This window comes from Dermacentor albipictus, chromosome 10 (assembly GCF_038994185.2).
Source record: "Dermacentor albipictus isolate Rhodes 1998 colony chromosome 10, USDA_Dalb.pri_finalv2, whole genome shotgun sequence".
In the NCBI taxonomy this organism is placed as follows: domain Eukaryota; kingdom Metazoa; phylum Arthropoda; class Arachnida; order Ixodida; family Ixodidae; genus Dermacentor; species Dermacentor albipictus.
This window is the reverse complement of record NC_091830.1, coordinates 52,178,438-52,202,512: the sequence shown is the minus strand read 5'-3', so window position 1 is coordinate 52,202,512 and position 24,075 is coordinate 52,178,438. Positions and strand designations below refer to the sequence as shown.

General features: G+C 47.8%; 1 protein-coding gene across 1 annotated transcript in view; it reads right to left on the bottom strand.

Annotated features, from left to right (window-relative positions):
• Positions 1 to 1,218: 1,218 nt before the first annotated feature.
• The window catches only part of LOC135907689 (chymotrypsinogen A-like), a 33,308-nt gene continuing 10,451 nt past the window's right edge, over positions 1,219 to 24,075 (bottom strand). Inside the window, exons 5-8 of the mRNA XM_065439392.2 lie at positions 20,970 to 21,111; positions 19,239 to 19,350; positions 8,154 to 8,314; positions 1,219 to 1,630 (exon numbers count right to left, since the gene is read on the bottom strand). Of these exons, the coding sequence (XP_065295464.1) occupies positions 1,421 to 1,630; positions 8,154 to 8,314; positions 19,239 to 19,350; positions 20,970 to 21,111 (625 nt within the window). The 3' untranslated portion in view covers positions 1,219 to 1,420. The remainder of the gene's footprint in view (positions 1,631 to 8,153; positions 8,315 to 19,238; positions 19,351 to 20,969; positions 21,112 to 24,075) is intronic.

Here is a 24,075-nt window from a genome sequence, read left to right as displayed (position 1 = left end):
ACCATCACATAGCTGTTCAGCTCGGCCAGTGAAGCTACACAGGCCTCGGCAGATGATTTGTGGAGCGAGAGAGGGCGGCGGCTGCTCTTCTATTCCAGCCTAGCTTTGGCCGCGCTTAGTGGCGCTGTCCGCGAACTTTCTTCTTTCACTTTATGTTACTTCAATAGCAATTATATACGGCCGCCGTTCTAACCGCTGCGGTGTCAGGGTACAATTCGTTTAAGCTGTGCGTGCCTGATTATAGGTCTCTAAAGAAACGCACAGATGCTCAGTGCATCTGGCTGCAAAAATGAAGCAACAAAGTTGATGCACCGTGCACCTACCTGCACAATTTGCTCTGCGGCGGATCGAGCCACGACAGCGTTCGGCATTTCGCTGCTGGTGTGGGCGCTGTGACCGAAAACGCTACAAGGTTCGTGCAGTGTAGCTGCGCGCATACACCACCGTGCATACAATGGTCTGAGCCCAACTAGTACGGCGTGTTTCCTTTCTTCATATATATATATATATATATATATATATATATGTGTGTGTGTATATATTGCCCACAGGGAGTTTCTAGCTTTTCAAGGTCAACTGCACTCCAGATATTCTATTAGTAGCTGCATGCACGCTTCAGCGTAGTGCCTAAGATCAGCACTCGAATAAGTGCCAGAACACTCGCATGGACGCCGGGGAGGTGGCAGCGACAGATGCCGCGAAAGCGACGACATACCACGTGAACGATGCAGCGCACCTTGCACGGAAACGTTTGAACGCGGCAACTTTCGTATCTGGCACGCTGTAGACGGGCGACCGTTCACGGCGTGCCCGGGTGCCGTCACCATTCGCGGATTCCATCCCCCGCGCGTTTCTTAGCGCCTGTGTCACATTTTAAGAGCTTTGTCGGTTTTTTGTCGTTTGTTTCCTGTTCTGGTTTTCCCGCATATAAGCCTATGGTCGTCCGAAAAAAAATTTTGTTGGAAGACAGCGCTGCATCCAGGTTACCTCCTTGGTTTCTTGTCGCTTGTTTTACGTAGCGCGAAGATCGCCATCGTGGCTGAAATATTACAACTCACCCAAGGAACCACTTTGTGAAGCTTAATATTAAAATTATCGGCGTTGAACTCCATCCACTCCGAGATGCCCCATAGCTCTCCAATGTATCGTCCTAGAGGGTCGTCGACCGTTTCCAAAATTAGAACAGTAAAAAACTACACCGCTTGGCACTGCGAGCTCTTGTATTGCATGGAATAAGCAACTTTATTGATATACTGGGTTTCAGCATTGCCTCTCTTTTTCTTTTTTCAAGGAGTAGGGAGGGCGAGAAGGGTTGTATTATCGGCGTCCTAGCGCTTTTTTTTTCAACATAACGGACCAATTAGCCGACGATTCCGAGTAGACTTTTCAACACTGTTACAATCGGAGGACCTCAGTTTGCCTAGCCCATGTTCACTACCTTCCGGGTATGCCGGAGCTTTATCCACTTTCTCGGGCGGTTGAGGGCTCTTCGAATCCATCTGATGTGGCTGGCAACACTCGCGTACACTGACGCTATCTTGGATGGGCACGGCACACCAGCCGAAACAATTCCGACTTGTAGTGTTCTTCCATCGTCGTTCGTGAGCGTTAACGGTCCGCCTGAATCCCCCTATCGGAGCAAAGAAGAAAAAATGTAGAAGGTCAGCAGCCTGACAAGCACATTCGAAATGCGTGAAATCACTTATGGTCCTATGACTCCTTTTTTTTTAATGCCTTGGCATTAGGAGTGTGAAAGTGGAAAAAAGAGTGTGCGTGTGTGAAGTGTGCGAAGGGCAGTCGCATAGTAGAGGTAGAGAGAGGATGCGAGAGTTTAGAAGACTGTATTTATATATATATATATATATATATATATATATATATATATATATATATATATATATATATATATATATATATATATATATATATATATATATATATATATATATATATATGTATATATATATATATATATATATATATATATATTGTTACGCGCGAAGGACGAAGGAGACCATTAATGACCCTTACGGATGAAGGGGACCGTTTACTTTAAGTCGCGAAGGTGGGCGCTAGAGCGGTCAGCTGGTTGATCAACTCAGCGTCGTTCTCTTCTTCCTTCCCCCACTCGGGTCCACAGGCACGTTCAACGGTCTTCGTGTTCTTCATGCGTAACATTCCCCTCGTCGCAGACGAAGGCCACCTGGCGAGTCAATCCATTTGTCGTGATGTGAACAATTTCAAGCGGGCGAAATGGACCACTTGTGTCTTGGCAGCTCTTCTACCACTCGCGGTAAGGCGAGCTATGTTATACGTGACTTCCGTGAGTCTGTTAATAATAACATACGGTCCCTCGTAGGTGGCCAAAAGCTTTTGGCATAATCCGCGTTTCCGTACTGGAGTCCACAGCCAGACTAAGTCACCAGGGCGATAGGTTACCGGACGGTGCCGAACGTCGTAGCGTGCTTTTGATCTATCCTGCGATGCCAAAGTGCGCAAACGAGCAATACGACGAGCTTCTTCAGCAAGGCAGAGAGTCTCGGCGACAGTGGGATTTTCATGACTGCAGAAAGGGAAAACAGTGTCGATTGCGTACCGGGGTGGCCGTGCGCACAGCAGGAAGAAAGGGCTATAGCCGGTAGTCTCGTGCTTGGCGGTGTTGAACGCGTACGTGATAAAAGGCAGTACGTTATCCCAGTTCTTGTGGTCGGATGAAACATACATAGATAGCATGTTTACAATTGTTCGGTTGGTACGCTCCGTAAGCCCATTCGTTTGTGGATGGTATGGTGTCGAGTGACGCAAGTGGAAATCACACAAACGAAGCAGCTCCTCTACGATGTCCGCTGTGAATTGTCGTCCACGGTCGCTGATGATCACGCGGGGCGGATCATGTCGCAGGATAACATATTGCAGCAGGAATATTGAAACGTCAGTGGCAGTTGCAGAGGGCATGGCCGCCGTCTCGCAGGAGTGTGTGAGGTAGTCGACGCAAACTATCCAACGGTCTCCCTTGGCTGATTTCGGAAATGGGCCTACGCAGTCAATGCCCACTTGTTGGAAAGGCGCGCTTGGAGGCGGGATCGGCTGCAGAAGACCTGCTGGAGCAGTAGATGGCCGTTTGTGGCGCTGACACTGCATGCAGCTGACCACATACGTCTCAACAGACTGTCGCATTCCAGGCCAATAAAAGCGTTGCTGAATCCGGTAGAGCGTCCTCGCTGAACTTAGATGGCCAGACGCAAGGTCGTCGTGCATAGCACTCAGAATCGCTGTGCGAAGGCTCTCCGGTACCACTAGGAGAAAACGTGCGCCAGTGCTGGAAAAGTTCTTCTTATACAGGAGTCCATCACGTACACACAAATGGTTTGCTGTCGTCTAGGCGGTCGTAGCGGTGAAGAGTGGTGTTAATTTATCGTCTTTTCGCTGTTCGGTTTTGAAGCAGACGAAGTCTGGAGAACGCGGCGACACAGAAGCCAAGAGGTGATCGAAGTCGTCGGCGTCACACTCCGTAGTGCTAAGGGGCATACGCAAGAGGCAGTCCACACATCTCAGCGTGTCGTCGACCGCTCTTATAAGAGACGGTGAAGCTGTATTCTTGCAGTAGGAGCACCCAGCGCGCCAAGCGGCCACAAGGGTCACGAAGATTGACAAGCCAACACAATGAGTGGTGGTCGGTGACCACTGTAAATGGGCGTCCATACAGGTAAGAACGAAACCGCTGAACCGCAAATATTACCGCGAGGCATTCTTGTTCCGTGACAGTGTAATTCTGATCGGGCCTACTTAATGAGCGGCTTGCATATGCGATCACGTGTTCGCGGTCACCGTAGCGTTGAACTAGGACGGCACCAATACCTATGCCACTGGCATCCGTATGGAGTTCCGTCGGAGCTGACGGACTGAAGTGCTGAAGAACCGGTCGGGACGTCAGCAGAAACTTCAACTGACGAAAAGAAGAGTCGCACTCCGGAGTCCACTCAAAGGGGGTGCCCTTTCGTAGCAGGCATGTCAGTGGATAGGCGACGTCGGCGAATTTAGGAATAAATCGGCGGAAAGAGGAACAAAGCCCCAGAAAACTACGGTGCTCCTAGACAGAGCGCGGTGCACTCAACGCTTTAACGGCTGCTGTTTTCTGGGGATCAGGGCGGATGCAATGCTTGTCGATGAGGTGCCCAAGCACAAGGGTTTGGCGATCTCCGAAGTGGCATTTCTTAGAGTTTAAAACTAGACCAGCGTTCCTGATGCAGTTCAGGACATTATCCAGACGCGAGTTGTGTTCGCTGAAGCTGCGGCCAAAGATGACGACGTCGTCGAGGTAGCACATGCAGATGTTCCACTTCAAGCAGCGCATTACAGTGTCCATAAATCTCTCAAAAGATGCCGGAGCGTTGCACAATCCAAATGGCATCACATCAAATTCGAAGAGCCCGTCAGGGGTTACAAAGGCAGTCTTCTCCTTGTCGTCAGGATGCATCGGAATTTGCCAATAGCCGGATCGTAAATCTACTGAGGAAAAGTAAGAGTCGGAATGAAGGCAGTCTATTGCGTCATCAATACGTGGGAGTGGGTACACGTCCTTTTTTGCCGCAGATATTCTTTTTAATAATCATGCACTAATACAGGTACACGTGCTAGGTCATAATGCAACTTGCTACTGGTTGCCGTTTGATTTCTTCATTTTTAGTTCAAGCTATTAGAATAATCTGCCGTAGTTCAGAGCATAATTACTGGTATGTCAAACTGAACTCGAACCGAAAACCATAATTGAAACGGAACTTTGGCTGGAACTGAACTCAAACTGACATTTCTAAACGCGCCTCAGCCCGAACCGAACCGGAACCACGATAAAAAAATTTGAGGACACTTAAGCCTACCATGTGAATTTGCTGTAACCTGTCTTGAACCTATCTGGTGTACCGGTGTCATGGATAAAATTCCTTATTCGTCTTTAAAATTAGAACGCAATATTTTCCAAAGATCCCTGACTTCTTATCCCGCTTCCTGGCAACTGCAGCTTATGTAACCGTATTGTTTACTAGGAAACGGTGACGGCGACCGCCATGCACGAAGGCAAGTTTTCAGGCAGAAACGCGGCCTCTTGCGTGGGCCTATGCCCGAGGTTATGCACGGCCCCGCCAAAGAAGAAAGATCACATCATTTTCAGGTTTCATAATTTTCATAATTTTCAAAACCCGCCGCGGTTGCTCATTGGCTATGGTATAGGGCTGCTGAGCACGAGGTCGCGGAATCGAATCCCGGCCACGGCGGCCGCATTTCGATGGGGGCGAAATGCGAAAACACCTGTGTGCTTAGATTTAGGTGCACCTTAAAGAACCCCAGGTGGTCGAAATTTCCGTAGTCCTCCACAACGGCGTGCCTCATAATCTGAAAGTGGTTTTGGCACGAAAAACCCCATAATTGAATTTTTTCACGCGGTAAAAATAATAATAAAGAAGTGACCGAGCACGTGATTGTGTTGCCGCCATTCGTGTTGGCGGCATCACGACGTCCGGCTCCACGCTGCCTTTTCGGAGAGACTGTGCTGTAACTGCATTGTGCTTAACACCCTACATGTTGCAACAAAATCATCTACAGTCGAAGTTCACTCATATTACAAAACACAGCACCTAATTTGCTGACTGAAATGCAGACGCCATTAGAATGGAGCCGAATGAAGCAATAGGAAAGGCTTGTTGCACGTGAAATGCATGCGGCTGCACACAAGCGTTACCAATTTATGTTTTACAAAGCTATAAATTTCCCGCCAAGATAACTGGCTCGAGTCCTGGCTTTGTATGTTGCTATGATTCTTTGAAGGGGAGTATTGAGATTAAGTGGTTATAGCGGTGTGTATGAGTGGTCACTTATCCTTTCGCTATATGTTACTGTGCTACTACTTCGCAAATATAGTATGTATGTTCGTGGCACGTTTTAATTCACGATCAAGACGAACCGAAGATACAACTTGTCTTTTTGTTTGACCTCTTCATTTGTCCACAACAGCGCCACTGGAAGTCCTGACACAGTCAAGACTCTCGAGAAAAATGCTCTGTCTGCAGCTGGTACCTTCACCATAACCCAAAAAGGGAACAATGATTCGTTTCTTCTCAAGGGCTAACAGGCCGAATCATGCCAGGCCAGGTCGCGTACGAGCTAGGTTTGAAACCACCGCGCAGGGTTTGGGTGGGCCTGCGCATGTCATTTGCAAGCTCGGATAGGCCCCAGCCAGAAAAATAAATCGTCCGTAGAGTGCTTTAATTCGTTGTGCCACCAGGAGTCGACAGCGACCCGATAGCGACCCGACTGCACACAACAACAAGCGCTACTTCTACTCGTTCTCTACTACGATAAACTCGCTCATGAAACACCGTGGACAATTAACACAAATTAAGTCATCAGTAATAGTGAACCGATTATCAAAAACTCGCCAAGTCAGGAAGCCTGTTAAAAAGAACGCAAAGCTTATCGCTGCTGACTCGATTAAAGGTTCACTGACGTTTAGGAGTAACAGTGTGACCAAGGAAACCACATTTTTTCTGTAACTTCAATTAAGCTTTCACGTCGTTAGTCACCAGGAGCCTTTATTCGGCGACCAGGTTCGTGCTTCCTAAATACACCATTATTGAGGCCCAAGACCAGTGACATTGTCCAGGTACTTTCTTGCTTTAAAGGAGATCTGCTGGATTTTAGCGAGAGGTGAGGTGCCGGAAAAAACTGTCTGTCCAGTTCCTCGTGATAGATTTGCCGTGCAGGCAGCATACAAAGCAAAGTTTCATAAATGGGCCGGAAGTCACAGCGTCTTTCCCCCATAGCGTTCAAAATAGTTGTATCGAAACAAAATACCACATGGCGTAAGACTATTCTCGACGAACAGCCGAAATTGCGTGTCTATTATTACGGAAAACGTAGCGCCCGACCTCTCCTTAGCAGGCACCTTGGTACGTGGCCGGAGCTTCCACGACGCGACTGCACCCTTCTAGTTCGTCTGTGGCTTGGAGTAGCATTTTCAAATGCGTACTCCTTTCTTATGGGAATGTCCAACAGCCCACTTTGCGACTTCTGCGGGTGCAATGAAACAATCGCGCACCTTCTTTGTGAGTGCTCTCGCTTCAACCCGCAAAAAGCAGTCCTCTTAGCCACCCTTGACAAACTGGACAAGCGCCCACTGACAGAAAACAAGATCCTTGGATACTGGCCTACGCGAACATCAGCGCGATCGGCTATGAAGGCGCTGCTGCGGTATTTAAAAGACACTGGACTTTCTGACAGATTGTGACTTCACTGTGTAACGCAAGATTGTACGGTGTCACTACATAAAACTAGGAACGCCTTTGCGGGCTGCGTGACAGTGCCCACAGAAACAGTTTGTCTGTACGTGCGTGTGTTTGTAGTTCTTTTTTTAAATCCTTCTCTCTCACACCTATCGCATCCCCTTGCCCCTCCCCCAGTACAGGGTAGCCAACCAGAGATAATCTCTGGTTAACCTCCCTGTCTTTCCTTTGCCTTTCTCTCTCTCTCTCTTTCGCACGTAACTCGGGTGGCTGGCTGCAGACGGCGCCAAGATGTGTCCTCGGAGCCGATGATTGCTGCTGGACAACGACTGAGCCGCCGCTACTCGGCTAGTAGCAGGCAGCTTGGTACGTGGCCCAGTTTGGCACGTAACTCGGGTGGCTGGCGGCAGAGGGCGCCAGGATGTGCCTTCGCGGCCAATGATTGGAGTTGGACAACTAACGCGCGCCACCACTTGGTTAGTAGCAGGCAGCTCGGTACCTGGCCCAGTTTCGTACTTAACTCGGCTGGCCGGTGGCAGACGGGGCCAAGATGTGTCCTCGGGGCCAATGACTGGCGTTGGACGACGAACGCTCGTCCGCCACTCGGTTAGATTAAAGCCTCTACATCCGCATGCTCATCGCCCGCTTTTGCGGTCCGTCGAAGTGTGTGCGAAGCGGCTTCAGGATAGACAGCTCTCCCGTGAGGATATATGCATTTTCTCGTGGGCAAAATAAGCGTCAAGCGCCCAACCACAGAAGAAATCAACTATCAGTGATAAAGTGGCCTACGCTCAAGGCAGCTAACTAAAAGGGTAATCCATTGCATAAACGCTCTGTACATGACCTTGATTTCCTAAAGCAACGGCAAACTGTGCTTACCTTACAGGCGCGCTGGTTTAAGCCAGAAGCACAAACTGCGGGACCAGGACGCATGGGGCGTCGCGTGAGGGGATTTATCAATCTTCGTAATGATGCTTGGCACTCATCATCTGTGAGAGCAACAACTTCTGCGCGCAGAAGAATCTTGCTATTGTTTGCAGCTATATAGAAAGAAGAAAATAGAATCAGGACAATAAACATTTTCCTATAATATCTTCGCTACGTAAATTAAAAGCCAATCGCGAACAATAGAAGCAAGTAGCAACATAAATATGCAAGAAAGACACTACAGGAGCACTGACTGACACCTGAATTTGCCGTCTATTTGTTAATTAATTATTAATCCGAACGCATGGTACGACTGATGAGGCGATGTTAGCGCGACCACACGATGGTCCAAAAAATTCACGGGAGCCCAAGCGAACCAATCGAGGCAGTTCACGCCGCCAGTTAAAGCAGCGTGGATTAAGGCAGAGTGAATAAGGCGAAGTTAATTAGGGCATACTTAATTAAAATAGAGTTAAGGTACTCGAACCCACGACCATAGGGGGAATATTTCGAACCCGCGTCTGTTGGTGTCAATTAAGGCGATGCTAATTAAGGCGCAGCTCGTAAAATATAGTTAAGGCGCTCGAACCAACGAGCATTAGTAGGAGTCGAACCCACTTACTTTCGTTGTAATTAAGGAGAAGTTAATTAATATATAGTTAATTAAGGTACTTGAACCCACGGTCGTTGGTGAGAGTTGAATCGTCGACCTTTGGTGGTAATTAAGGAGAAGATAATTTATATATAGTTAATTAAGGTACTCGGAGCCACGGTCGTTGGTGAGAGTTGAATCCTCGACCTTTGGTGGTGGCAATGAATTACCTAACTAGGTGAAATAATTAGTAATTTATTTTTGAATTAAGTAATTCACCTTAGTTGTGTCCAGATACGTGGCATTCGCATATTTTAAAGCTCTGGCTGAAGCTAGCTGGGACACACGGTATATACACACCATCAGCACTTCATTCCGGTATGAAAAAAAAAAATGAAGCTAGCACCATTTCCATCATCAGAGAACCGCATTCACAATTGCAATGTTGAAACCTTCATGAGCTTCGCTCCCTTGAGAGGAGACTTGCACATTCAAAGCAGGTTATCGCTGCAGGAGCGGAGCATAAGTATGAATTCGCGTTACCAAATAAAATTGGATGATATGGCCCTAAACTCTTCAAAAGGCACACGGCATTTAAAACTCACAAGATTGTGGCAAAAGTGCACCGAGGCTGCTGCAAAACACTCATGTATACAACGCGCCAAAACAGATAAACAATGGACGGTGCTTCGTCGCGCCGTCCGCACCATGCTGACCGAGCAAAGGGCGACAGCAGCGCCACGAGTTGCGAGTATCGGTGATGGGTCCACGCAGTCACGGGAGTCTAGTAAGGTCGGCCGCGACGGTATCCGGCATTAGACAGTTTTAGTTTAGCGTACGCAACTATAGCGTACGCTATACGCTATAAAATAGCGTACGCTAAGCGGCGCACGTTTTCCACAATTTTAGTTGGCCGACCATATCTTCGGATCTCTGAGGCTATATTCCGTCGTTGCGGCTATTTCGCGCCTGTAGCGATAGGTGGCGCTACCATCTCAAACGTTTCTTTCGTTAGGCTTCGGCTCGTTGGAAATGAGAAGCGATCTCGAAAACACCACGAAGTTATCCATAATACTCTGGTGTCGAAGCGGCCTGAGACTAAGCGAAAGCCGCTTACACAGTCATTTGCTACGAACGAAGTGCATTTTACAAAAGCAACGCCAAATTCGATTCGAAGCGGGCGAAACGCTATCTCGTTTGCGTTGCGTACGCCCGCTATGCCCGCTATTTCGTATAGCGTACGGCGCATGCGCAGTGACGACCCGCTATTTTTTAGCGTCCGCAATGGAATAGCGTACGCTATACTAAAACTGTCTATTGGTGGGCTGAGTGCGTTTGGCCGTTTGTTTGACTCGAAAACGACCGCCGAGCGGCCAAACCGGATGTGCGTGCCTGTCTTTGGTGAAGACTGGACGGCGCGCACTACACCTTCGCTTATGCTTGGGCTCTTAAGAACGGCCCGCTGACGTGCACGTTTTGCCAGCCTGTTGCGACAGCGGGCGCCCACTTTTCCTGGAGCGTCGCCGCAAACCTCTGGCCACGGCGTGACTAAGTGGGGAACAATACGCGCGTCCTCAACTCTCCGTCGCTGGAGCCGAGTTCCACGAAGCAGGCTTTGTGCCTGCACTCGCCACCGCAGACCTGATCTGCTATGAGCGGGGGAGTTGCCGCAGGAACGTCTAGGGAGACCACATCCCACGCGCCGTTCAAACTCAAGCCAATGGACACCACGGGGGCGCGCTGCGGGGGTCAGCTGCGAGTTCTGCGAATGCCCTCTGCCTCGGGGGGGGGGGGGGAGACCGTGAACCTGTGTGTGTGCGTGTGCGTGCGTGCGTGCGTGTGTGTGTGTGTTTGTGTGTGTGTGCGTGTGGGTGTGCGTGCGTATGTGTGCGTGCGTGCGTGTGTGTGTGTGTGCGTGTGTGTGTGCGTGTGTGCGTGTGTGTGTGTGTGTGTGTGTGTTTGTGTGTGTGCGTGTGCGTGATTCCTCGTGAACAGGCGGCTCGTCTCCGGGTCGAACGTTTTCCCTCACCATGGATCGAGGGAGGACCGAGTGTTTATAAACCGCTGTTGTGCGGCTGCTCAGTACTTTTTCTCTCGCAGTCATGTTAGACTGACGTACTTTCTCTCGAAGTCATGCTAGACTGATGAACTGCAACATCCTCACGTCGATACTGTAAAGAAACCCATATTCCTCGTTCTAGATGAGAAGCTGTCCTTTCCTTCAACAACGTCCTTAGCGTGGATAAGTTGGACGATGGCGTGGGCCAGCTACTATCTAATTCATGCTCAACTCCAATCTTGACAACTGATTACGAGCGATGCGATTGAGTCCCCAATCCTTACAACTGGCTGACAGCGCTGAGATGGACTTTGCGACGTGGTGCTGTGTTAGCAGTGAGTGCTTGGTTCTTGCTTTGACTCTCTAGGCTTCATATTGTGGTTGTTCTGTTTAGAACTGTAGGGAAGCTAGATTGTTGATTGTTCGCTAGGTTGTGTTTTCCTAGCTAATTTTAGCGAGCAGGACCAAGGAAGTAAAGCAGCAATCATGGAGTTAATGAGACTGCTGAGAGAGGAATTGTTGATTGTTGGTGAAAAGCTGGGCCTAGATGTACGGAAGGAAATGCCGAAATTGATATTATTGCAGCTAATTTCCGAACAGGACAGTGAGGAAGAAATTGAAATGGGGTTGGAACTTCTGAAAAAAAGAGAGAAAAAGGACAGAGGGAGAGAAGAACGCGACAGAGAAGAACGGGACAGAGAGAGAGAGAGGAAAGCGATAAAGATGGCGAGTTAAGAAAAATGCAACTGCAACTTGAAAGAAAGCGTTTGGAGTTTTCTCAAGGAAGTGAAGGGACTTTGGGACGATCAAGTGAGGCAGAATCATACCGCTTGGACAGGCTATTAAAATAATTTGAGGTCGGGACCAACATAGGCTTGTTCCTAAGCAGTCTTGAAAGGACATGCGAGAAGATGAACTTCTGTCCGAGTACATGGCCACAGTGGTTGCTGTCTATGTTGCCGTGTGAGGCGGCGTAAGTGATCGACAGACTCAGTGCTGAAGATGCATATGATTATGCGAAAGTTAAGGCTAGTCTTCTGAAAGAATACCGCCTTTCCACCGAAGCTTTTCTTAAAAGGTTTAGGAGCACAGGCAAGAAAGATAGCGAGGGGTATCCGGAGTTTGCATATAGCTTAAAGGCAAACCTAGTCGAGTGGCTGAAAAGCGCGGAAGCGTACGAGAGCAGAGACAGGATCGTTGAATGCATGTGTCTAGAGAAGTTTTACAAAAGCATCCCACCATCTGTGAAGCTATGGGTGCAAGACAGAGGAGAGGTAAACACTGTGAAAAGGCCGGCGGAATTAGCCGAAGAGTAGGCCACGCGTAGAAAGCTGAACGCCGAGGACGGTAAATGGCACAGTCGAAATGGACCGCGGAAACAATTTCCGTTCAAAATGGGTTCGCAGACTAAGCGATCGGAGCCTGTAGACGGGGAGGAAAAGCCTGCAGAAAAGAGCGAGAAGAAATCAAACGGAGAAGCACTACCAAAAGAGCAGAAAAGAAAATTCGAATCATTCAGACCAATCCGCTGTTATAGATGCCACAAACTGGGACATATAGCTGTAAACTGCGGGAAGCATAGCGTAGTTTTCTCCTACGTGGAGGAAAAGGACGAGAATATGGAACTTTTAAGCCCATATCTTCACGACCTGCAAGTTAATGGCAAGCCTTGCCGGGTGCTAAGAGACAGTGCCGCCACGATGGACATTGTCCATCCGTCTTACGTGACGGTAGATGACTTCACCGGAGAAGTAGCATGGCTCAAACAAGTTGTAGAAGAACACAGATGCCCAGGGTCAAAGTCAAAATCAGTGGACCATTCGGGGAGGCAGTGACCGAGGCTGCAGTTTCCAATTTTTTTTCACTGCAGTACCCTTACATCTTTTCGAATCGTTCGAATCAGTTACTGCGTGACAAAGGGCTCAAACTGGGAGAGAGCATAGTACAGGCATTGACCCGAGGCCAAGCTCGTAAAATCGCGTTTCTATCGGCTGAAAATGCACAAGCTGCTACAGCGGAAGCAGGAAAAGGAATAACTTCAATACCCGCATCCGAGCTACCCCCGAGGGACAAAAAAAAAACAGTTGAGAGCCTGCAAGCTGACCAGTACAATGAGAGCGTATCACTAGAGTGTCAAAGTTCAAGCCTCAGGAAGAGTAAGCTGACGTAATCGCAAGCCAGACAGGGTCGTTATTATCACCAGCCTCAAAGAACTTTGATCAGCTCTTACGTGTAGATAGAGAGTCACTGGCAGACGAGCAAAAGAATGATGAGAGCTTAGCTAAATTACATCACACAGCTAAAGAAGGCATTGCTAGGCACAACGTGACGATACATGAGAGAGGAGGATTGTTGTATCGGCACTACAGAGATCGAAAAGGTAGGATTTTAGACAAGTTAGTCGTACCTACTAAGCAGAGGGAGGCCCTTTTGAGTCTATGTCATGGAAATGGGTGGTCCGGCTACCTAGGCATAAATAAATCAAAGGAAAGAATGCTTATGGAATACTACTGTTCTGGCTGTTTCAAAGACGTAGAAAACTTTGTAAGCTCATGCGACGCCTGCCAGCGCTCGGGTAAACCAGGAGAGACATGGAAAGCTCCACTAAACAGAACCTTTCAGACGACTTGTGATAGGCACGGTAGGGCTTCTACCAAAAACAAAATCGGGTTACAGGTACTTGTGTACCATGCTCTGTCCGGCTACAAAGTTTCCAGAAGCAATCCCTCTGAAAGAGCTAAGCTCCACCGCTTTTGACAGTGTTTGCACGAGTTGGGTTTCCAGCCGGAATTCAGGTGAGTATTCACGAGCGCAGTGACTTCCACATTCTTCCAAAAGTGCGGGGTAAAGTTAATACACAGTTCCGTCTATCACCCTCAGTCAAACAGTGCAGAGAGGTGGCATTCAGTGCTTAAGCGAGTTTTCCGTGCGTTCTGTTACGAGCACAAGGAGCACTGGGAGAACTATCTGCCGGCAACTTTGCTTTGCGAACGGTTCCACGTGAAGTTACACGGTTCTCGCCAGCAGAACTAGTGTATGGGAGGACACTCCGTTCTCCACTAAGAATGTTAGGAGAGATGTGGGAGGAAAGAGGAGAGAGTTCAACGGTGATCGAATACGTGCTAGATCTGCTGGAACGGCTAAGCGCAACCCAAGAACTAGTCGAACATGAGAGTGGCGCAAAAGAACGCCAAAATCTATTACGACAAGAGTGCGAGGCTTCGTACATTTAACGCCGGAGAACAGGTAATGATCCTCAAACCTTCAAGAAAGAACAAGCTTGAAGTTCATTGGGACGGGCCCGTTAAAGTGTTGCACCAACTTTCAGATACTAACTACGCTCTGAAAATGCCCGGTCGCAGGAAGGAGGTGAGGATATATTACTGCATTTGATGAAACCCTATATAGAGCGGAGCGGAGTCGTTAACTATACCATCGAGGAGCAGGATGGCACTAGTACCAAGTTTAAGGAGTATAGGGCGGCCTCCAACTCTGAAATCGGCCTAGAAGAAGTAGTAAAACATTCGGTAAGCTGGCACGCTCTTAGACCCGAGCAGCTAGATGACCTAAAAGGGGCGTTAGGGGAATATCTCGACAGATTCAGCGATCGGCCAGGTAGAACCGAACTAATAACGCATGAAATAGAGCTGACATCAACCGAACCCGTAAGATCAAAGCCTTACAGGGTGTCTCCAAGACAGAGAGAAATTATGGAGGCGGAGATACAGCACATGCTAGAGTTGGGAATAATTGAGCCCCCTGAGAGTGACTACACGTCATCGCTAACACTGGTAAAAACCCCTAACAAGGACCCTCGTCCGTGTGTTGACTACAAGAAGTTATATGCCATCACTAGAGATCAGCTGTACCCAATACCGAACATTGAGGGACGAATTGAAAGAGTTAGCACTGCTAAATACTTTTCAACTATAGATCTCGTGCGGGGGTACTGGCAAGTTCTCCTTTCACAAAGTGCCAGCCGCTATGCCGTATTCATCTCACCTGTAGGCACTTTTCGCCCTCTCGCACTCAGCTTCGGGCGGAAGAACGCGCCGTTAAGCTTCTCCAAGGTAATGGATATTGTCCTAAAAGACTTGCAGGAGTTCGCCTTGCCATATCTTGATACTGTAGCAATTTTTTTCGGACAGCTGGGAGCAACACGTATCGCACCTCAAACAGGTGTTCTCACGGTGCAGGGAAGCCGGAATAACGATGAAAGCGGAAAAGTGTAGATTTGGCTGTTCGCAGGTTACTTATCTGGGCCATGTTGTTGGCCAGGGCACGAGACGGCCGGCCGAGCTGAAAATAGCTGCAATGGGAGCATTTTCTCAGCCGCACACGAAAACAGACCTTCGTTCATTTTTGGGACTTGTGGGGTACAATCAACGGTACATTGCGAATTACTAGCAAATGGCAAGTCCATTAACCGACGCCCTCCGAAAGGGAGCACCAAGTACCGTACACTAGGATAAGGACAAAGAGAACGCTTTCCAAAGTTTGAAAACGCTATTGGTTTCTTGTCCTGTGCTTCGCGCGCCAGACTACACAGAGGAGTTCATAGTTCAATGCGACGCAAGCGACAGGGGTATGGACGTGGTACTTAGTCAGTTCAGTGACGATAACGAGGAGCATCCTATCCTCTATGCCAGCCGTAAACTACATATAATAGAGGAAGCCTACAGCGCTTCAGAGAAAGAATGCGCTTGTTTAGTTTGCGCCGCCCAGAAGTTGTCGTGTTACTTGTACGGAGCGAAGTTCATCTTCGAGAGCGACCGCTCTCCTCTCACGTGGCTCAATCAAATGTCACACAAAAATGGCAGCTTGCTCCGATGGAGTCTCACTCTCCAAGAGTACAGCTTCTCCATTAGATATAAGAAGGGAAAGTTGCATACCAATGCGGATCGTTTGAGCAGGCTAATTTGAATTCTGCGTTTAAGGGTCCCGCCTAAATTTTAGGGGTACTAGTGTTAATTTTGTTAGGCCAAGAAGATCCCTTCTCACTTAGCAGGATTCCCTCCATGATTGCGGAATTCGTCAGGATGAAATTGCTTCAAGAATTGGCATACCGAAATGCACCATTTTTTGTTTCTACACTGATGTTTTCTTTGAAGCCTAGCGGGTCTAAAGTGAGAGCCAAGGTACGTCATCTCGGCGTAGAGCCGTGTTGTAGGGTTCGTTTCGCAGTTGCCTGTCCTTGTTGGATGTTTGGGGCGGTGACATCATTACACAAGTGGTCGCTGCGAGCCAGGGCATCACCCCCTGGCCACCAGATGTTCTCTTCCTGCCCAGCGGTTTTCAGCGCTGGACAGTCGAGATTTTCTGGACCATGGAGGCGCTGTTAAGAACGGCCCGCTGATGTGCACGTTTTCCCAACCAGTTGCGACAGCGGGCGTCAGCTTTTCCTGGAGCGTCGCCGCAAACCTCTAGCCACGGCGTGACTAAGTAGACTGTGTGTGGGGAACAATACGCGCGTCCTAAACTCTCCGTAGCTGGAGCCGAGTTCGACGAAGCAAGCTTTGTGCCTGCACACGCCACCGCGGACCTGATCTGCTATGAGCGGGGGAGCTGCCGCGGGAACGTCTAGGGAGACCACTACCCACGCGTCGTTCAAACGCAAGACAATGGACACCAAGGGGGCGCGCTGCGGGGGTCAGCTGCGAGTTCTGCGAGTGCCGTCTGCCTCATTTTGCACGTAGTTTCATTTTGCACGCAGTTTATTACAAGCAGCATTGAACCGCATCATACACTAGAAATCGAACCCGGGTACGGCCCGTAAGAATCAAGCACTCCAGACACTAAACCAATACACCACGATTGCACACAGGATACGCATAGTCATTTGTAGATATATTTGTGCTTGAGATGCAAGTTGTGGCCCGTCGACGATCGTCTATAGTATACGTAGTTAACTGTTGCCGATGCTTATCTTTTTGGAGATAGTAAAGATGTACTTAAGTGAGTAGCAGCATACGACTACCGCTTTCGACAGCTCCCACGTTGGGTGGAAAGGGTGAAAATAAAGACTTCACTATTCCTGCAAGCGGGGGCGCTTATTACTCTTCCTCTTTCCAATGCCTGGTATTGATGAGTAAACACTAACTCAACGCTATAAGATGTGCATTAACAGAAATAAGAACACTCTAAACACCTTGTCGAAGTTAAAACGCAGAGACAGGACACTAAATACATGCTGTTGTATATACAGGGGTGCGCCACGCGCTAGGCTAAGTACATTTACCAAATTTAGTGATTTAGTTTACCTTTTTGTCGAAACGATATCTGCATTGTTTAACGCTCGCTATTGTGCTTTTTTTCTGTGTTTGCGCAAAAATGGATAAATTGCATTTTTCTTATTGAGTATTTAACAAATTGTGCATTGCAGTGTGTATTTTGATTACATTTATGTATAATGTGCACTCGCTATTCGCGTTTGCATTTTTTTCACTTTCAATTGTAGCATTGCATATGTGTGTTCTTTATGTGCATTATGTTAGTCAATCGTCATCTTACTGGGACTACGATGATTCTACTGAATATGTAACTCCTCACCTTACGCTCTGCCACTGCGTGTTAGAAAGGCCAGTGGACCACTTTCGCCTTCCTCAACGTTTTGATGTTAAATAAGGCGAATTGAATTGGATAGAGTAAGCAAGAGGACATCAGAGTGTTGGCGAGAAAAGAAGCAGGGAACAGAAGGATAGGGCCGGAGTCATTGCAGGCATAGTTAACTGTACAGCATAAATTTAGTAGTTTCGATGAAAATAGGAAAGACCGAAGAGCGATAGGAAAAAGGGTAAACTGCAATAGATGCACGCAATGCCCGAGTAGGGATCAAGCAGTGCATATGACTATTTGTCACCGCCCTGTTTCGAAAGGGATTCCAATCAAATTCATCATCAATTATTATCACTGGGCGTCGTGAATAGGGAAAAAAAGGTTACGCGTTCTTCTCGAAAATTTTGCTAGTGGCAGTAATCGATACAGAATCGCCTAGTATTGTCATCTATTTTCGGTGATATGGTGAGGGATGGTCAAGGAATATATGATGATTCGGTTATGTCCTTAGCGAGCATCTTCATTTTCTTTTCACGCTCTGACGTGGACACATCGTAAGGCCGATGATTGATGGGTTGGAATTACATGTGTTTATTCGGTGGGAGACAGTCGAAGTCTGGCCTAAGGGCGACCATGGATGTGAAAAAAAAAATTAAACAGCCAAGAGGACGCAGAGCGCATCATTCTCCTTATGCAAGCGTCCTGAGGGTGCCGTTGCAATCTTTGATTTTGGGACCCTCCCCTGTATAATATGCTACCTGTATCTTCCGTTTTTCTAACGAATAAACAAATCTTGAAAAATACTGGCGGTAAAAACACGCGCTAAGATTGGTCCGAAAATCCATTTTTAGCCAAAGTTTTCTTGTTCAAAGGCGAAGCTTGCTGTGTGTGGTGTGAGTGTGTGCGCGTGCATGCGTGCGTGTACCTGTGCGTGCGTCTGCGTGCATGTGCGTGCGTGTGCGTGTGTGTGCGTGTGCGTGTGCGTGTGTGTGTGCGTGTGTGCGTGTGTGTACGCGCGCGCATTTTACTTTCGTTACCAAGCTCATGTGTGCATATATAAATTGACCCGCCATCCAGGCTCCGTGAAAGTGGTCCAACGAAGCTGTTGAAAACCACCGCTACAACTACTGAGGGTGATACGAAATGCTTTATTGCTTTAAGCTAATGGTAATAATAGTAATTTAGAGTAATGGTAGCAATGGCAGTGATGATAAATTTGACAGCACGCCATCGCCCATAGCGCTGCTGCAGCAACATTGAAATAAGTTGCTAGGCTGCTTCTTGCATATACGAAAGGTTAGTGACGTAACTCCCTACGTCGCAAGCTGGCGTCGGTGCGGCAGCTTAAGCAGCAGTAATCTTTACCAGGAAACGTATGCGGGAAGCACTACGGGCTTCGCATTGTGCGCGGCACTTTCTACCCTGTCGCAACTGAGATTTAGAAAAAAAAAAGGTGTGAGCTAAGAATGTTCCTAAAATGGTGTATTCCGAAGCTGGTGACCATAAAACTTCACTTTAATCCGAAAAATGGTTACAGAGACGACAACGTCTGCATTCTGGTTTTTCATGGCGCGGAGCTAGGCAAGCAATATCTGTTGGGAATGCATTTGTACCGTCAGCAAACAATTAGCAATGGGTCAACATGCAGTTATCCGCTATTATGACGACAGTACGTGAAACAGTAATGGTGCATGTCTGTCGCCCCCTAAATGTGCTTGCTTCTGCAGATGCCAAACGCCGTCACCTTGCCATCTTGCCTCAGCGCTTATGGCTTTCCTCATTTATAACAAATATAGTTTCAACTGTGCACAATGAAAACCTTGCTACTTACATTCTGTTGCTCCCCAGCCGGCAACTACAAGAGTCTTGCCTGCAAGGTCCATTTTTGCTGTAGGTAGGCACACTGGTTTAGCCTGTCTGCTGAATTGCAGGTCCACTGCCAGCTGTTCAATGAAACGTTATGTAACTGGTCATTTCCAGATAAAGAGAAAATGTTTCAATAGATGACACCCGCATGATCCATCAGACTGATTTAAACAATCAGAAATTTTGGAGGTAATCTCACATCAACTTTAACGCGTTGTTTTAGTACTATACAGTATTACTTTGTAAATATAGGCCTATGAAAACCTGTGTATCACTCCCTGCTGCGTGTCGTCATAACAACGTGTGCCTAATAATTAATTCAAACCGGTCTTTTCACATAACGTCAAATGTAGCATTAGTCACAACTATGACGTCAGTCCCTACCGACGTGGCCATGACGTCATCTGTGTGCGCTGCAGGAACTATCTCACTGCCTTCTGGCTGTCAGAACACTGAAAATTGCAGCGGCCCTGTATCTGCGTTAATATCATCTGATAGGCCAGCGCCGATGACGACGTGGAAAGCTGCAGGGTTGGCAATACGGAAAGAGCGATTTAGGGGGCCTTCGGTGTACTTCCGGTCCCGGAGGCTGGCAACTGGGTGAGTCCACTTCCCAGGAGCTACATCTATCAGTTTCATACAAGGCGCAGCTGACGACGCCTTGGGTGTTTTAAAGTTTTTTTTTCTCTTCCTTTCTTCGGTATTCGACGTGCTGTGTGTTTCACACCATTTACACTTATGCGATGTCAATGCACCCAATAACTCTCCACCAATCAAGGTAAACTATCGCCTTTTGTGACAGCGCAAACACTTGCGCAGCGCCGGTAATCAATAATTGCTCAATAGCTTAAATATTAAAATGGTACATAAAATAAAACTTTCTAATATGCAAGTCCAATAATTATTCTTCCTTTAGGTTAGGCGCTCGTTCAATTATTATTTTGTGTCGTGGCCATAGCATTTAATAGGTTCTGTGGATCACTTCAGCGAAAGCGAACTTCTGATCAATCGAAAAAATGTTTACGGTCCCTCCGAACCTACAGTGCCTATATACGGGCAAGAAAAATGTTTTTTTCTTTGTGTGTTTGCGTAAATTGCATTTCTAAACAGCACGAGGTGACACTTGCATTCGCGCAGTCCCCCGAAGGCGAAGCTTCTGTGGCGTTACACATATGACGTCGCCTACCTGACTGCTGTAAGCAACGTTGTCAGCATATCGAAATCGAAAACTCATATTCCTCTTTGCAAAAGTTTAGTTCCGAAAAAGCTGAATTGAGACATTTTTGTTGGCAGTTATGTCATGTCATTTTATATGAAATGACTGGCATCGGAAGAGTCAAATTCTCTTTTTCAGGAATGTAATTTCTCTTCTTTTTTTGCTTCTGCTGCTACTAAATTCTGTTGAGGACGGTATGCAAAACACTACCGAGGTAGGCACATGCTACGAAATGGCGGCTTGGTGCATGATAAAGTGGTGCTTTCCAATGTGGCGTCCCTCATTCGTGTGTGTGCCCCTCTAGGACATGAATTCCTGTATATCTTCGTTATCTTCATTGAGAGTATGTATTAAAATCTTGCCTAAAATAGCAATACGAAAGTGCTGTAACTCTTTTTTTTGCGTGCACTTTTTGTGAATTGCATAAGGCCAAAACGCTTTTGTGATCGCTGAAGCCTGCTTCAGAATTTTCAAACTTACTTTAAGAAGTGCGACGTCATGCTGGAGCACAAACTTGTTTACAAATTTTGGGTGCAGTATCATCTTTTCAGCTAGAAGTGTTTTACCGGTCATAAACAGGTCGGAGCTGTAGAACACCATGACCATTTGCGCAAAGACGCCTCTGAAATAAAGAAACGTGTGTTAACAACTGTAATAAGAACAGCGTATATACAATAAGTGTTTTTTCCGCCGGTAGATGTTTATTCTCTATACCGTGGTTAGCACTCAAGATAAGCAAAATGTGTTTAGAGTATTGTGGGGTAAAACAAGTAGAACACAACTGCAGCCAACATGGTTACAGGTAATACTAACTTAATATATACGTGTAGAGGTTTTTAGGAAAGAATACGAACTAGTTATGCAGGTCATACGCACTGCAGGAATAGATGTGATGCGAACCATTTTGCAGGCACCTGGTTAGCTGGGATAGTTCGGGGTTCCGCAATGCGATACGAAATGGGCCAACGTGTTTGCGAAAATTGAGTAGCTGTGTAGAGTTGGAGGGAGAGGGGGCGTGGCCGTACGTGTCTGTGACGTCATAAGCAGGATGACGACCAGGTTGAAGGTGTTTGTATGACGGCGATGGTACCATATCTACGCCAGCCGTTCGACGTGGACCCACGACATGCTAATTGTTGCTCTCTATGTCGGTAGCGGACGAGCGTACTCAGAGAGAAACGCGGATTGTGACGTCATCGGCGGCAATCTGCTATGCAATCGTACCGCTCGTACGTACCTACGACTGTGTGATGTGGTGTAAATTAAATAAACGACGCCATTTGTGCTACGGCTAAGAAATGTTAGAGCAGGAACAAGATGGGCGTTCGTGAAGCCAGTGCAATGTCGCACAATTATTTTTAGGGCACCACGCGGAAAATACCGAGAAAAGTGTATCGGTCCCGGAGAGAGCGAAATCTCAGAGCGCCAGCAGTCAAACGAAAAAGACGCGAAAATCGCTGACCGAGCCTTTCAAAAAGCTGGCTGGCTTTGTAATTCCACAGGTATGCGCCCGATCGGGACCTCTTACTGGTTTCGGGACAGCTTACAAATATCAGTGACGTACTAGCAAGAAAAAGCGAGCCATGTTGTGGTTAGGGGGTTTGGCTGCTGTGCTCGACGGCAGAGGCTCGATTCCATCGTCGGTCAGGCATCTTCATCTTTTTTATTAAAAGCGTGGCGGAACAGGACGCTACCTACAGCCGGCTACAGCTTCCTGTGGCAGCGCAGCTAGAGCTACGGAACTGAAGCGCACTTCTTTTCCTGTGCGCCAAGATGTAGTCGACCAGTGTGAACATCTGTAGACTACGCAGTGTAAAACGAAACATACAATTTATTCCTTCTTTTCTTCCTAAATATTTACCTCTTTTTTTGCAGTAATGAACTTGCGGCTGAAAGATTACCGTTTCCTCCTGCTTCTCGTTTTGTGGCTTTCTGTTGTCCACATCTGGTTTTCCTGCTAATGTAAACATAGATGGCGTGACTGGGTTGTGGTCTGTAGGATTTGGGGTCGCAGACTTCCATGTCTGGCGTTACGCAGGGGGTCGCTCTCTGGCCTGCGCCGTCCGTGCATCGATCTAAGCGGCTTGCCATGGCCTACGCTACCGGGATCCACAGTTAGGCTTAGCAGGCCCAAGCCGTCGTCCGAGCCTTCCTAACGATGGTTGCTTTTTAGTGTTGAGTACGAGGGCGAGAGGATGGAGAAACGGCACAGGGAGAGGGCGGGTTGTTTACACAGGTGAGGCAAATTTATTTACAGAGAAAAGTCATAGTCGCACTCAGAGGAGCACGGAGCGCCGTACATCGTAGCACGCAGAAGCTACGCGTCATAGCTACTACGTCGTTCTGGGAAAGCACGCTCCACTTGATCACTCGCTGGCTAACCTGATCGTGTCTCACTCAACAAGTCCGGTGGCTCGTAATGACACAGGACACCGCCTCCGAAGAGGAGAAGGATGACACAAAGCACATGCGCCGGCTCCAAGCTGATCCTGGAAGGGGGGAAGTCAGCATACCAGACCCAGTGTTTCAATGACGACCGGGGAGAGGTCCATGGCCTAAGATCGCGAGAAGGCAAAGTCACCCCAAGTCCTACCGTCTCCGACGTCTCGTTCCGAGGCCGAAGTCTTCCGATTTGCCGTCACTGAAAGACGCACCTTCTGGTAAGAAAGCCAAATCTTTCAGCACCTCAGTGTCCACGTCGACTCCGTGATATGATGTTTGACGTCGGTAACACACTGATCCCAGCCTCCGCTCTTCAACGAGTACGCCAAACTTAATATATCCTCCGCAGCCCGGAAAATGTCGACTGGCCAGCGCGGGCAGGATGAGAATCGCTCGTGACCAAGAAGAACGCTCGGTCTCCTGCAACAACTGCAAACTCAGAATGCTTCCAACCATCTCGCAATAACCGGCACGGAAGAGTCGATTCCGGCAACGCAGTACCACACAGCGCTCAGACGACCGGAATCAACTGTTGAACCACTGGGCATCACACTACAATTTTAATATGAGCTGCTCAGGTAGGAACTGAAACTTTCGACCTCAAAATTTTCTGCCACTAGGGAGAGCGGTCACGTTGCTCTGACCCCGACGAAGCCCGACTGTCGCGCTACATTACAGCAATTGTATATGAATTAAACCAAAGGCTCTAAGTAACTAACGCTTCAAAACACTTAGACGGCGTAACTTTATGAAGAGCCTCTTTGTACTCTATAACATTGGACTACTTATCTCACGTACTGGTGCCACTGAACAGCCTTGTCGACTCTGCGGCTGCATGGTCAAAGTACCGTCAATATTACGGTCACATTTCACAACGCATGATTGCATCTCACGCAGACGTTTCCTCCAGGCAGAACAGGCTTTAAGGGAAGCGCTAAACTAAACTTGCATAACTTGCGCACTCAGAAGGACTTTTCAAAAAACGGGTCAAGTGTGAACTAGTTCCACGCATGCTTCAGAGAAACCTCAGAACGCTGCCAGCTTCAGAACACACGTGCGATCCAATCGCTAACATTCCTCCCGTCTACACAGGACGTGCGCTAACGGAACACTACCAACGCGTCTCACTGCATAATATGCGCTC